General features: G+C 39.4%; 1 protein-coding gene across 6 annotated transcripts in view; it reads right to left on the reverse strand.

Moving 5' to 3' along the window:
• The window catches only part of Ttc12 (tetratricopeptide repeat domain 12), a 57,033-nt gene that overhangs the window by 37,268 nt on the left and 5,189 nt on the right, over window positions 1-14,576 (reverse strand). For 2 of the 6 annotated variants that reach the window (XM_004666418.2, XM_045146533.1), the window contains exons 3-7: window positions 9,028-9,188; window positions 8,495-8,516; window positions 7,826-7,903; window positions 6,399-6,520; window positions 992-1,051 (exon numbers count right to left, since the gene is read on the reverse strand). In XM_004666418.2, the coding sequence (XP_004666475.2) occupies window positions 992-1,051; window positions 6,399-6,520; window positions 7,826-7,903; window positions 8,495-8,516; window positions 9,028-9,188 (443 nt within the window). The remainder of the gene's footprint in view (window positions 1-991; window positions 1,052-6,398; window positions 6,521-7,825; window positions 7,904-8,494; window positions 8,517-9,027; window positions 9,189-14,576) is intronic. The other 4 variants (XM_045146530.1, XM_045146529.1, XM_045146531.1 and 1 more) reach the window with 3 other exon arrangements.

The following is a 14,576-nucleotide window of genomic DNA, read 5'->3' on the forward strand; positions in this document are numbered from 1 at the left end:
TTATGCTCAAACAAAAAGACACATTTTATGAAACTGAGCTTAGTGGTACAGACCTATAATACTACTTGGGAGGAGGAGCAGGAGAATGGTCAGCTCAAAGCCAGAATGATCAACTTAGTGAGAACTTTTGTCAAAATAATAGAAGGTTGGGGGATGTAACTCACTGGTAGAGTGCAAGCCTAGCATTAAAGACCCTAGGTTCAATCCCCAGTGGAAGAGGAGAGAGAGAGAGAGAGGTGGGGGATGGACATAATTTTCTGGAGTGCTATGCAAATGTCATAAGAAGTTTAAGGACATTCTAGACTCATTCTCTGCTGCCTAAGTAGTGCTAGAAATTTTGGTAATTTAGTTAATTTGTATTAAGGATTATTTAAATATCATCTGAAATAATGTCCCTAAGTAGTAATTATGCCATTTAAAATGTGAACAGTTCTTGCTTTTATGCACCTTTGATGATCTGCAGATTTCAGAGGGAATACAATGGAAAGCATTGTGCTGTGAGCCTGAGGCCTGACTGATGTTGAACAAGAGGAATTTATTTCTCTACACATAGAAGAGTATATAATATACTTTAAAAATATTAGGGCTGGAAAGAAAAAGCCCAAACTGACGAGGAAAATGACAATCTTGTGGAAATAAGCTCCTGGATCCAGCTCTAGAAGAAAGGAGGTGGCATTTACACTATGACATGGGATAAAGCACCTGCTAACACTGGTGAAGAATGAGCTCCTGCAACAGAAAGCCTTGAGAAAGCAGTGCTAACTGAGCTGCCTGGAGTGCCCAGTGCTAGACAACTTACATGCATTATCACAAACATTACACCAATGCTATTACATTACACTTTATAGATGAGGAAACTGAGGCTCAATCTGCAGATTATACCCTTTCCTACCATGACACAGTAACAATTTTCTCCTATTCGCTTTGGGACTGCAGACACCTGGTGAGGAAAATTCAACATGATCATGTGGGAAGAGATATGCTCTCTCACCTTCAAAGCCCAGTCACAATCCACCAAGGCCTTCTGGTAGTCCCCAAGTTTTATATAAGCCTGAAATGACATGAATAATTGACATTCAGATATACCTCACCATTAGTAAATGCAGGAACAGCAACCAAATGGGGGGCTGGAATGGTAATGAAGAGTAAGTGGCTGTTATCTGGACCATAGGGCTCCCAGCAGAAATCAGGTAGCACGCTCACTCTGCACAGCAGAGAAGAGTTTGATCAAGTGGCTACTTACAAGGTAGGGGGAACCAGTTAGAGATGCTATAGAATCTCTGGGCTAGCAATAGTGGGCAGACATTACCATACACCGAACTGAAGACTTTACATAAAAAGGGAGCAATGAGGGAAACAGGAGAGCATGGCTAGGTGAAAAAGAGCTGACTAAAGGAAGTCGAGACCTTTGTGAGAGCCTAAAGCCAAGAAAATAACTACTCTGATCACACATTCTTTTCTTTTGATGTCATTAGCCAAACCCACACAGTAACCAGAGAGAGGGGAGTCCAAGGAGACCATCGACAGAGACCAGACCCTCTGAGTGCTGAATGTAGTAGAGGGAGACTAGAAGGGACAAAGAGAAAAAGCCCAGCCCACAAAGGAGGAGGTCATCTGTGGAGCCTACCCTGCTAGGAATGTTCAGGACACCAGTTAATGAAGGGAATCAAAAAGGGATAATAAGAAGTACTGTAAATGATATGGAAGAATTGAAACTTCTGGGAAGAATGTAAAATGATACAGCCATTTTAGAAGATAGACTTGCATTTCCTTGAAAGGTTAAGTATAGTTACCACACATGGCCTAGCAGTTCTATAACTAGGTCTATAGTCTAGAAGATGGTAAACACATCCATACTAAAAAAACAAAACAAAACTAAACAAAACAAAAAAAGCTTGTAATGAATGAGCATGGTAGCATCATTCATAATAGTAAAAAACAGAAATAGGGGATTCCTGAGCCTCCATTTCTGTGACCAGTAGGGACTCGAGAGCTAATGACACTCCAAAGCTCTGGGAGTAAGCAGGTTAGACCGACCAAGGCCCGAATGGTAGCAAATACCAGGGAGACCTAAGATCCATCAGTATGACAAGAAAAGAAAGCTGAGTGTCTAGCATGAAATGAGTCATCTTTATCACATCTTCCAGGGCTCAGGAGACATTACAGAGGAAGTGGTGGATTAAATGTGAGTGCAGCTTTCACTGCTAGCCTGAGAACCTCTTCCATAGAGATGGTGGTAGACACCAGGGAGACTTACAACTCACCAAAGCAGAAAATCAGAGGCTTCAGAGAGCTCAAGAGTGAAGGAGACATAACATGCCCCCCCCCCCCCACTCACCCAGCTCACCACAACAAGGCTTAAAAATATTGCAGAAAAAAGGGAGGAAAGACTGTGGAAAAGACACAGGGTAGGAAGGAGTATCCTGAGGCACTGTTCCTTTCCACAGAGATTCATGACCCCACAGTAAATACTGATAACATCACTGAGTTGAGCCTTCAGATGAATGGGGGTGGGGAATATAACCCGACAGGAATATGACATGTTCATATAGTAAAGTTCACAATTAATTGTAAGAAGTAGGAATAATCCAATATTTAATTACTTATCAATAGAAAGGAATACAGACTGACATGTAGTGCGATATACAGGAACCTCAAAAGTATGCTACAGTGAAGAATCCAGCCACAAATATAAATACTACATTATTCTGCTTATATGATATGTCCAAAAGAGGCAAATATATGAATATAGAAGGTAGATTAGCTATTGCCTAGGGTTGGGGATTGGGGAAGTAGCTGGAGGATAAGAGATACAAGCTAAGGAGCTCCTTTGGGGATTATTAAATGTTCCAAGGTGGACTATGATAGGTGGCCAACTCTGTGATCACACTTAAACCCAGCAACTGTACATATGAAATGGGTGAATTGCATAGTATGTCAATTATAACTGAGTAATGCTATTACCAAAAATTGATAAGGAAAAAGTTCTACTCTATCCTCATGAGCCCAGTAAGAAGGAAGAAATATAGGAAATTGGTTGACAGTTAAGTGCCTAACACCATGAACCCTTAACATCTGGACACTCTTAGAATCCTCTAGAATTGAGGGAAATCATGAAAATCAAAAATTGACTTAAAAGGAGAACCACTACCAAGGAAGAGGAGGGGATCCAGGAGTGGGGTTAAGAGAATGGAATGGGAACATTAATATGACCAAATATGTTACATACACATGAAATTGCTATAATGAAACACAATTAATGTACAATTAATGTACACTAATAATAAAAATGAAAGAAATTGACCTAGAATTTGGTGATCAACCTAAACAAAACTGACTCAAAGATTCTTAGTATTCAAAGTAAATTTTTTAAAAAATGAAAGACTCTTTAAAGTTAAGCACAATGATTCTTATAACCTTCCTGTCAACTACTGGGTGCAATAAGTAGCCAATAAATTCTAATCAAGATGCAATACCCAGATTTTAAGCTCTTCTTTTGGAAAGTCCCAGAAGAAACAGTAATGTTTATCGAATGTAATAAAGGAAAACCAAGCACCAGGAGGTTTAATGACTTCTCCAGGGCTCCATCAGTCGCCAAGAATAGAGCCAACATACACGTTGATTTGTTCCTGATCAAAACTTTACCAAGGCACTTCAACATTAACAAGAAGATGGGATATTTTACATGTACAAGCCAATTACAAGCCAGCATTGTAACTCTGGGGGAATCAAAGCATTCAGCCAAAATGAGGAAGGAACAGGTAGCAGCTGGCTAATGAATTTCTGCAGGGAAGCTCTTGGCTGGAGCTGCAATGCGGTGCTTTCATTAACTTGGATTGTGGGCTAAGTGGAGGAGACAACTCTTGGAGCTGTCTGTTCTACAAAGCACCATCCTATCCTCTGGGTCTTGGGTTGCATTTGAAAGTCATATGGGAGGAAGAAGTCAGTGTCATTCTAGACAACTGTAGATATAATTTTTATGACACTGTGATTTAGGAGACATACAGATCCTGAAAATATTATCATGGACTTCAGTAATTTCTCGGCATAGCTATTTACTTTTTCTTTATTTTTTTCTCTATCTCTTTGTTTAAAAAGGGTTTGGATTTAATACTTTGTAACTTATCCTTCTCTTCTGCTTTTTCTAATCTTAAGAACTACTTTTTCCAAATGGCAATTAAACTCCAGATTTATCTAAATTACACCAGCAATCTATTGATAATAACATTAGCTCCAGGAGAAAAACAAAGCAACGAAAGGGTACTTTTTTCTTTAGCAAGCAATATTCAATTCACAGGGTCCTTATTAAGTGTCTTCTAGCACTGCATGCAAACAGGAGAGGCGTTTCAAAAACAGTCAATGATTCAAATGATTCCTAACACCAGGCTGCACATTCTGTGTTTATTTGCCTCAGAATAAGCTTTCTGAGAGAGAGAAAGCTGGAAAAATTGCTTCCCCAAAGCTTTTCGGTGCATTTACTTGTATTTATCCACAGTCATTCTTAATAGGATTCTTCAAAACTAACCAAATAGCTACTTAGAACTGAGTACAGTAAAAATGTCACTAATTTAGACAAATCAGGGCATGGATGGCCTGAATTAGATATCAGTTTGAATTAGATAACATTTTAAAAAGCAACTGGATTTTATTACTTTTGTATCACTGCAGGGTAAGAAGCGCGAATAAGCATCAGTAGGTAGATGTTTCTAGAGACCAAATTTGGTGACAAATGAGAAGAAACACAATGATTGTATTAATTGCTTATATTTAAGTGATGATTCCGAATTGTCAACAGAAACTCAATTCCTTAAATGGACTTCCTATTGCTCTGATGTTATGTAACTTAACAGAGATTTATTGGGCCTCTGTTCTAAACAGAGCTTTAGGGGAAAGCATATGGCAGGTTCTGCCCTTGATACCTTTATATTTATAATCTTGTTAGGACAATTAGGTGGATATTGCTAAAGCAACTGCTGGCCATCTCCTTTATCAACTCGCTTCCTTACAAGTTTTCTCCACAAAAAAGGGTGGAAAAGAACACCTTAACTATGGCCATCTATGTGGGGACCACTGAAGTAATGAGGTTATATTGCCCTTGGATATACTCATTATTAAATCACTGTCACTATCTCAGTTCTCTGACCTCCAAGCATCCTGTTTCTCACTTTGATACTTCTCAACAAAGAATAGCTAGACACTCCTGAGTTATAGAGACTGGAGCGGCATCCTGTCCTTGTGGTAAATGACATCAAGATGGCATCAAGACCATCTCACACAGGCTGGCAGGTCCTAATTGTCATGGAATCACGTTCATCAATCTGCCACATTTTAAGACCTGTGCAACAGATACCTTTCCCTCACAGAAGTTTAGTGACTTCTCAAAGATAAGGCCATAGGTGACATTTTTATTTCAACTGAGAATTATTAGCCCGTACTTTCATTAAGTAGCAGGTAATGAATATTTGGGGGATACTCTGCCAGGTGTTCTGAAAAACTAAGATCCCCTGTGAAACAAAACTGAGATGCAAGGCTTCAGAAACTCAACATTAGAAACTGGCTGTAGTTCCACTGGAGACCAGTTCAACTGCAATGAATCGTAACAGGGACTGATATAATGGGAGGGCAAGAAACTAAGCCTTTACAAAGTGAGATACCACCCTAAAGGAAGTTGGGACAAACTGGGTAGTGGCAGGATTCCAAGATTCCCTGGACCGATTTCTCCCTAATTTTTACCTTACTCTGCATGGAAAACTAGCTGGTCAGCAGGAGTGTTGTGCCATAGCTAGCTGACTTACACTATAGGAAAGCAGGTTATCTGTAGCTCTTTGCAGACTCTTCTGGAATGTCACTTTAGTAACTGCAACAATTACCTTCTCAGTTTTGGACAAAACACCTAACCAGAAACAGCTTATGGGAGGAAAGGGTTTGATTAGGCTTACAGTTTTGAGAAGATTCATCATGGTGGGAAAAGCATGGCAAAAGCAGAAAGCAGACTCACTTCATATATCAGCCACAGGGAGAGAGCAGCAAGACTGAGGCAGCTGACTTAGCCCTGAACACCTAAAGGCTAGACTAACAACCTTCAAGGTCCCCTTAGCAAAACACCTCCTCCAGCAAAGCTCCACCTTGTTAGAGGTTCCACCAGCTGTAGGCCAAGTAGGAGGCTTAATCACGAGCACTATGTAGGGCATTTTACATTCAAACTACCACAGAAACCAAAACTGGATTATGGTCAGTTATACCATAGAGACGAATTTGTGCTAGATACACATCACAAGAGCCAGGTGGTACATTTACCAGTTTGTCAGCGATGCCATCTACTCTTGCTTTCAATTTCACAAGTTTAGTGGCACACATTCCCCGAGACAGCTCCATGGATGCTTGTGTGACTTACGCACCTGGGCTCGGTTGGTGTACAGTACTTGCATATCCTTCAGTTTCTCCAAACCCTTGCTGTAATGCAGGATGGCTGTTTCATAGTCACCCTTGGCAAAGGCTTCATTCCCCTTTTCCTTCAGGGCTATGAGAATATAAGGGACACAGTGAGCCCTCATCATACAACCAGACTCTGAAGGGCTGAGCCTCCTCTGCAGCACTGTCACTTACTTCACTTTACAGGTATTACATGGATTGCTTCTACAGGTATTTTTTCCCCTCCAAATCTACTCTCAGGTCATTTAAGTGGGTTTTCAGAGAAGTGACTTTTTCTGTACTGAGGCTTAGACTCTCTCTAAGTTTGACTTTGACCCCAAGTGCCTTACAAAGAGCTAATCAAGGTACATTGTGTAATATAGAGAGATCAATAAATTAAAAAAAAAAATGTGCTCGACTGTGGAGACTTCAGTTGGCTAAAAAAAAAAAAAAAGAAGAAGCAATTAGTTTGTGCTCATCCCTAAACATGACATCTAAAACCACATTTTCCAAGGGTCAGAAAAACTCTGGGAAGAGGGGGTGGAACGAGTGTAAGAGCAGGATGATGGGAAGTGGGACTGCAGAATGCTGTCTTCTGGGTGCAACAAGTCTCCTCCATTCACAGACTCACAGCAGATGTTGGTTTCCACACATGACTGAGCCTGTCAACATCTCATCACAGATGAAAGGCGGGTCTGTAAGACCCCATACCTCCCCTAGTAAATAGTGGAGGCTAATGATTATGAGGAGAGAGGAAGTCATGTCCTTTAGGTGGTTAGCCACTGGAGGATTGCCCATTCTCCAAAAAAGCAACCCTCATCTAAATTAGTGGATCAAAAAAAAAAAAAACCCTAAAAGAAAATAAAATGAACAAAGCATGGAAATCAGAGAGAATCTAATAGGAAGAAGAAGAGTTTTCATGGGAGGGGAAAGGGGAAGATAAGGCAGAGGGGGATCAAAAGTCATTGTATAGAAGTGTGAAATAGTCAAAAATCAAGAAATAAAATGATTTGAATGAGAATAAAAGTTAATGGAGTACATGTGGATGATTCTATAACACATATATGTAACATGTTTCACTTTCTCTTTATGACTACTTCATCTACAGCTCAGGCTAGTTAACCATGCCTCTCTCCCTTCCTTCCTACTTTCTGAGTACTGTTCAGGAATCCAATCGGCCAAGTCTACCTTCATGCTGACTGAGGGTCTGACTGAGTCTGTGTACCACTGCCTGCTCATTGCAGAGGTGCAGAGGACAGACCACCAGTGATTGCTGCCTGGCCAGCTCCCACTACTGCAGGCGCATCATGAACCCGCTTCCTGAGAACACGGATGTCGTCATTACACATCATCATAGAGGGTCTCGGGTGCTCTTTCCAGCAGAGATCATCCCAACTATTGAAAAGCAAATTACCGTCTGCCAGGATTCTGTTTTCCCTTCTTCTCTTGGCTCGCTCCTGTGCATCTTTTTCCACACATGCCAAGAAGGCATCTGATAGAAGAGTAGTTTCAAACATTAAAAAAAAAAAAAAAATGTCAGTACTCGAATCAGTTCTTCAGATTCCAAGAATCTTCAGATTCCCAAGAACTTTACAGTCATACTCCTCATGCATACACGTGTACACACACACACACACACTCCAAAGCAGGTAAAATGACATTTTCTTAATTTGACATTAAATGGTAATATGTGTGATGTGTTATTATACATGATGGCTGTGACTTGCTTCAAATTTGAATTGTCTTTTTTAAAGAGGTTTTCTTTGAAGTGAGACTTTTTTGTTCAATTTAGCATAATGAGCCTCAGAGCTGAGCAAGGTGGAAAATATCTACATTCCTGAGCAGCAAAGAGTAAATTGGATGATACAGAATAACAGAATTCAGTTTGCTCAAAATTGGCCAGGAGAATGTACAGGAAGTGCTGTCCCCTCTGACCACTGGCCACAGTTGGGTGATCAGCAGGTTTTGGTTCATGGGTTGTTTGTAAGCCCTGCAGCTATAATTTAAGGGTCTGGGAGTTACAATCAATCAAAACTGATCCTAAGTGAATAAAATACATTGGGAAGAGAAATGCTGTCCTTACCTGGGTTCATCTCATCTGCATTCTGCAAGACACAGGTTATCATAAAAACAAACAAAAAACACAAATTTCAAAAACCACTCTCTGATTACTATGTGCATAAGCCAAGAAAGCAAACTGATTATAAGTAGAATCAGGTCATTTTCTTTTAACCACCAATACCAGGGGCCAACATTTAGCAGGCTTGCTTTAAATTAGATATGATTGCATAGCCAAAGTTGTTATGTGGCTGATTCTGCAGAATCAAGGCTGTGACTTTGTGAGTTAGAAAGGTGGACTAGTAGACTATATTCAAGCTCAGGGGATAGAGAGGCTGAACTTTTAGTAAGACAAATCCAAAAGGCTACTTAAAGATGACCCAGAAAGGGCAAGAAAAATCAGAGTGGAGTTTATACTTCCTCATGGAAAAACAAGGTTAGTCAATCTAAGAACTGAGAGAGTGTTTCAGCTTCATCAGGTAGCTTGAGATGAAACCCCTGCTTTGGCACAGGGTTCCTCCTGGGTCTACTTATATAACTCCACAAGGGGAAGGCAACCTCAGGAGCTTGTGGAGGACTGATTGTGGTCTTATTCAAGGTGGTCCTGCATCCATCCTCTTCTTGCTCTTCCACCATCAGCTGCAGTTTCTTTTCTGTCTCAAGCACAGCTTTCTGTTGCGTAACTGGATCGTTAGAATTCATCTCCTGAATTAAATTGGCTAGAGGAGAAATTAGGTGTGAATCAACCAAGAAGTTCCTAAAAAGGAAAGATTTTATTCATTGGCAAAGACTGTGTAGAAAATTAATGAGAAAGATATTAAGGAAATGAAAGAAGGCAATAGAAAGCAAAATAAAAAATTAAGAGCCAATACTAAACAATTAAGAATAAGATTTGTTTTGCCTAGGGGAAAAAAAGCTGTAAGAGAATTTAATTCAGGACTGAAAAACTAAGTTTTAAGCTATTATTCAACTCAACAATAATTTATGGGTAGGTTATTAGGAGTTATGTATTATGCTGAATATTATAGATAACAATGGCAAATAAAAATATCCTTTTTATTTATTTATTTTGAAAGCTTGTGATCTCGTGTGGGAGACAAATGTAATACAGGCAGCTCTGATTCTCAAAGCAACAGCCTTCAGCGCTCTGGCTGGCTCTCTGCAACGTGCTGCCCACCTAGACCAGCATGCAGAGCTCATCCCTCAGAGGCCATCACATGGGATACTCAACTCCTTTGCCCTTCCACCCCACCTAACCAATTACTCTGCTTACCTCATTCCAATTCCATGCAGACCTAACTATCCATGGCTCTCAGCCCTGACTGGGAATTTTGAACACTGATGGACAAAGATGGATAGATGCATGGAGGAGCTGGTCATAACTCAATGGCCTGCTCATGCCCTACCCCTAGCAATTCTACCCTGTTTTCTTTGGCTTGGTATCCTATGATTCTCCCAAAGTCTCAACATTCTTGGCAATCTAAACCTAATGGTCTCAAACAGATGACCATATTTACTGACTGAGAAGAAAGGGAGAACATCATAAAAGAGTTCTTATCAGGGCTGGAGAGATGGTTTAGCAGTTAAGCGCTTGCCTGTGAAGCCTAAGGACCCCGGTTCGAGGCTCAGTTCCCCAGGTCCCACGTTAGCCAGATGCACAAGGGGGCGCACGCGTCTGGAGTTCGTTTGCAGAGGCTGGAAGCCCTGGCGCGCCTATTCTCTCTCTCTCCCTCTATCTGTCTTTCTCCCTGTGTCTGTCGCTCTCAAATAAATAAATAAAAAAAAATGAACAAAAAAAAATTTAAAAAAAAATAAAAAAAAAAGAGTTCTTATCACTTTACAACTTTTGGCCTTCAACTCCCCCACAGCTGCCCACACATGCATCCGTCCTTCCTTCCCATAAGAGAAAAGGGTTCATCTTATATGTAGTCATTGCTGTTCCTGTGCTCAGGATTCCATTATCCTGTTTTGCACAATTTGGAACCCCACATCACTCATTAATAATCTTTTATGTGCAGTACTTTCAACCTCCCCCATAGGCCAGCTTCTTGTGAATGGCATTTGTATCCTTTAAATCTCTTCCAGGCCTCATCTCCTCCTCTTTGCAAATAAACTTCTTCCTGAGCCTATTTCTTCTGTTTTTTAAAAAAAATATTTGTATTTATTCATTTGAAAGAGGCAAAAAGATAGATGGATGGCTGTATGGAGAAAGGCAGATAGAGAATGAGAGCACTAGGGCCTCTAGCTACTGGAAACCAACTCCAGATGCATGTGCCACCTGGCTTATGTGGATCTTGGGGAACTGAACCTGAGTCCTCAGGTTTTGCAGGTAAGCACCTTAACCACTAAACCATCCTTACAACCCTGAGCCTATTTCTTCATTTTTGTCTAACTCTACAAGATACCTACTTTCAAAAATTTTAATTTCATTTAATTTGATTTCAGATATATAGAAAATAATTTGTTATTTTTGTTTTCACTCCATCTATGTTACAATGCATCCCTTTTCTATCTGAGTTGAACATTTCATGTCAGTTTGAGCTGTATAATACAGCACCCCAAAATGTAATGGCTTAAAATACCACTTTTTATTCAGCTTTACATAATTTTCCATCTCCTGAGTGAGCAACTGGAGCTGGATATAGCTGGATAGTTGGTCTGGGCTCAGCTGATCTCAAATACACATCTATGGTCAGCTACCAGAAATATAAGAGCTCATTGTCTAAATACTGGCTGATGCAATGAGAGTGACTAGAGAAAGTGGGTCTCATCCCCTACCAGAGGTTCCAAAAGTGATATGAAAGTAGGCCACACTGAACACACTCTTTTTGACCCTTTGTGCCATCTTTAAGAATATGTCCTTGGCTAAAGCAAATAATGTGGACAACACAGATTCAAGAAGAGAAAGTCTCTACTTGTGATGTGGAGACAGTAATTAGTGGCCGCTTTTGCAATCAGCCAGAGTATTTTGTCGTAAGGGTGAATTTGAACACTTTAAATAAATGATTTTCATGAAATGTGGGTCCTTTGCAATCTACTGTAGATATGGCACCAGGTGACTTAACCACTTACATCACAGGTAATCCTGTTTCTTATTGTTGGATACTATATGGTTTATTTTTGGGGTAGTATCTTAATACTGAACTGAGTACCTATATGTACCTATTATATATTTTTTAGAAGATGGCTATACCAAATTTTATTCCTATAAGAAGTGTATAAGAAAGAGTTCCCATTCCCTCACACCCTGGCTACTGTCAAAATTTTAAGATGTTGTCACTATAACAGATGGGAATAAGCTCTTATTAATATGTGTTAATTTTTATTTTGCTGAGTAAGATTTGGATTGAGTACCTTCTTGGGTTTAGAGGCTATTGGGATTCCTGCTCTATAATGTGCCTGTTCCTTACCTTGGCCAACTTTCTGCTGGGTTATTTGTCTTATTTGAATAAATTTAAATGGCTTCTTTATGTATTCTTGATTGGTTATGTATATTTTCAAAATGTTCTCCTTGGATATAATCTATCTTTTCATTTGTTAATATGAAACCTTTTATCAAAGAGATTTTCTTTTTTAGTTTCAATGTTCAATATATCATTTTTCTCAAGGATTTATATTTTTTGTGACATTAAAGTTTAAGTACATTACTTTATGGGTATTGCCTGTGGTTTTAAATGTTTGTTTTGTCACTAATGTGTCAGATTCATGTAGAATTGATTTCTGTGTGGGCAGGAAGATGACTTGTTGAGGAGTCCCTTGGTGCTCCCCACTGATATGCCTTGTCATCTCTGTGACACGCTGAAATCTTCTATAGGATCGTCTTTCCTTCTAACTAGATGGCTCACTCTTGTAACACCTAGACATCCCTGCACCAATCACAATAGCTTAGTAGTGAATCATGAACAGTGTGAGTAAAAGGAGTTGTCTCACCATTTTATCCCTGAAGAATTTTCCTGGTTATTCTTAGTGCTTTGTACTTCTACATTGGGACCAACTTGTTGAATTTTCACACAAACCACATTTAAGGTTTGGATCTAAATTGATTGACTCTAAGAACACATGTTTAGCAAATGAGTCTTCCCATCCATGAAAAAAAACAAACAAAAAGCACATCTCCAGTTTCTTACATCTTTTTCATTAAAATTTTATTAGCACAGCCTCATACTTCATACTTTATAACTAATTTAAAGATTTTTCAATTTTTATTTATTTGAGAGACAGAGAGTAGGCATGCCAGGGACTTCGGCCACTGCAAATGAACTCCAGACTCATGTACCACCTTAAGCATTTGGTTTATGTGGGATACTAGGGTATCAAACCTGGGTCCTTATGCTTTGTAGGAAAACGCTTTAACTACTAAGCCATCTCTCCAGCCCTCTACCTAATTTCATTATTTTCTCCTTAATATTCTTTTTGGGGATTTCATCCAGAATATCAGGTTATATTGGTTATATTAGATGTGTATGTCTTTAGGTTTCTCAGGGCTGTGACAACTTCTCGTGTTTTTCTTTTTTTACATTTATTATTATGTATGTATGGGTGTTCTCACTTGTGTGGTTGTGCATATATGTGGTGCAATTTATTGTGAAGGTCAGAGATTGACATGAGGTGTCTTCTTCAGTTGTTCTCTATCTGATTCACGGAAGCATGTTTGTTCACTTGAACCCAGGGTTGCTGAATCGGCAGTGTAGTGCAGTTAGCCAGCTGTCTTGGGATTCCCTGTCGCAGTCTCCTGAGCACTGGGATTACACTATGCCAGCCCAGCTAGTATGAGCGTGCTGAGGATCCAAACTCTGGTCCTTAATGCTTGTACAAGTGGTTTATCTATGAAGTCACCTTCTAGCTCCATGTTTTCTGTGTTTTTGATGACTTTGACAGTTTTAAGTGTACTGGTAAGCTTTTTGTAGTGCATCCTTCAATTTGGGTTTATTTGATGGGCTTTCATGATTAGACTTGGGATACAGGATTTGGGAATGCCATAGTACATCACATCACAGATACATGCTTATCACACAAATTATCATGATGTAAACCTTAAGTATTTCTCTAAAGTTGTTTGTCTATTTGTATCCAGTCAAGTTATTTTTACTTTCTGTTTCTATTCCATATACTTTGGAAAAAAGCCATTAGATGCATCTCATATTTAAGGCATGGAGAGATAAGCTTCACCTCTATGATGAAGGGGTATCTACATAAAATAGTAAGAATTGATCTGCATGGGAGAAATGCCTTAGTCATTTACTTATTCATCATATATATCAGTATGGATTCATGGATATTTATTTTTAAATTTTATTTATTTATTTATTTATTTATTTATTTATTTATTTATTTATTTGAGAGCGACAGACACAGAGAGAAAGACACATGGAGGGAGAGAGAGAGAATGGGTGCACCAGGGCTTCCAGCCTCTGCAAACGAACTCCAGACGCGTGCACCCCCTTGTGCATCTGGCTAACGTGGGACCTGGGGAAGCGAGCCTCGAACTGGGGTCCTTAGGCTTCACAGGCAAGCGCTTAACCGCTAAGCCATCTCTCCAGCCCTATTTTATACTTTGAATTGTAATGTAATACAATCTTGCTATTTTGTGCTGAAATTGTTCCAGTTTTACCCACTGGGAGCTCTTTCAATTATATTTTGTAATTTTATTCTTCATGAACAGCTTGCATAAATTTTTTTATTTTCAGATTATAAATTAAGTCTTTCCTCAGGCCAAAAGTTTCAAGACAGAATTAGCATGTGAGCCATCAATCTCATTTCTGTGTATACAACAGAGGAAATGAAGTCAGTATGTGATGAGTTATATGCATTCATATTTATTATAGTAGCATATCCAGTAGAAAAAAATGGAATCATTCTAGGAACCGATTAACACATGAATGGACAAAGAAAATGGTAGTGTAAACAAACACACACACATGCACACACACACACGTGCTTTATAAAGGAATAGAATCTTGTCATTTCCAACAAGACCTAAGCCAGCACAGAAACATTAACTATAAGATCTCACTTGTATATACTGTCTAGAAAAGATGAACTGTGTTGAGCTGTGACTCAGTGGTAGAGCACTTGCTTAGCACATCAAGGCTCTGAGTTTGATCAGC

This window comes from Jaculus jaculus, chromosome 3 (assembly GCF_020740685.1).
Source record: "Jaculus jaculus isolate mJacJac1 chromosome 3, mJacJac1.mat.Y.cur, whole genome shotgun sequence".
Classification (NCBI taxonomy): Eukaryota; Metazoa; Chordata; class Mammalia; order Rodentia; family Dipodidae; genus Jaculus; species Jaculus jaculus.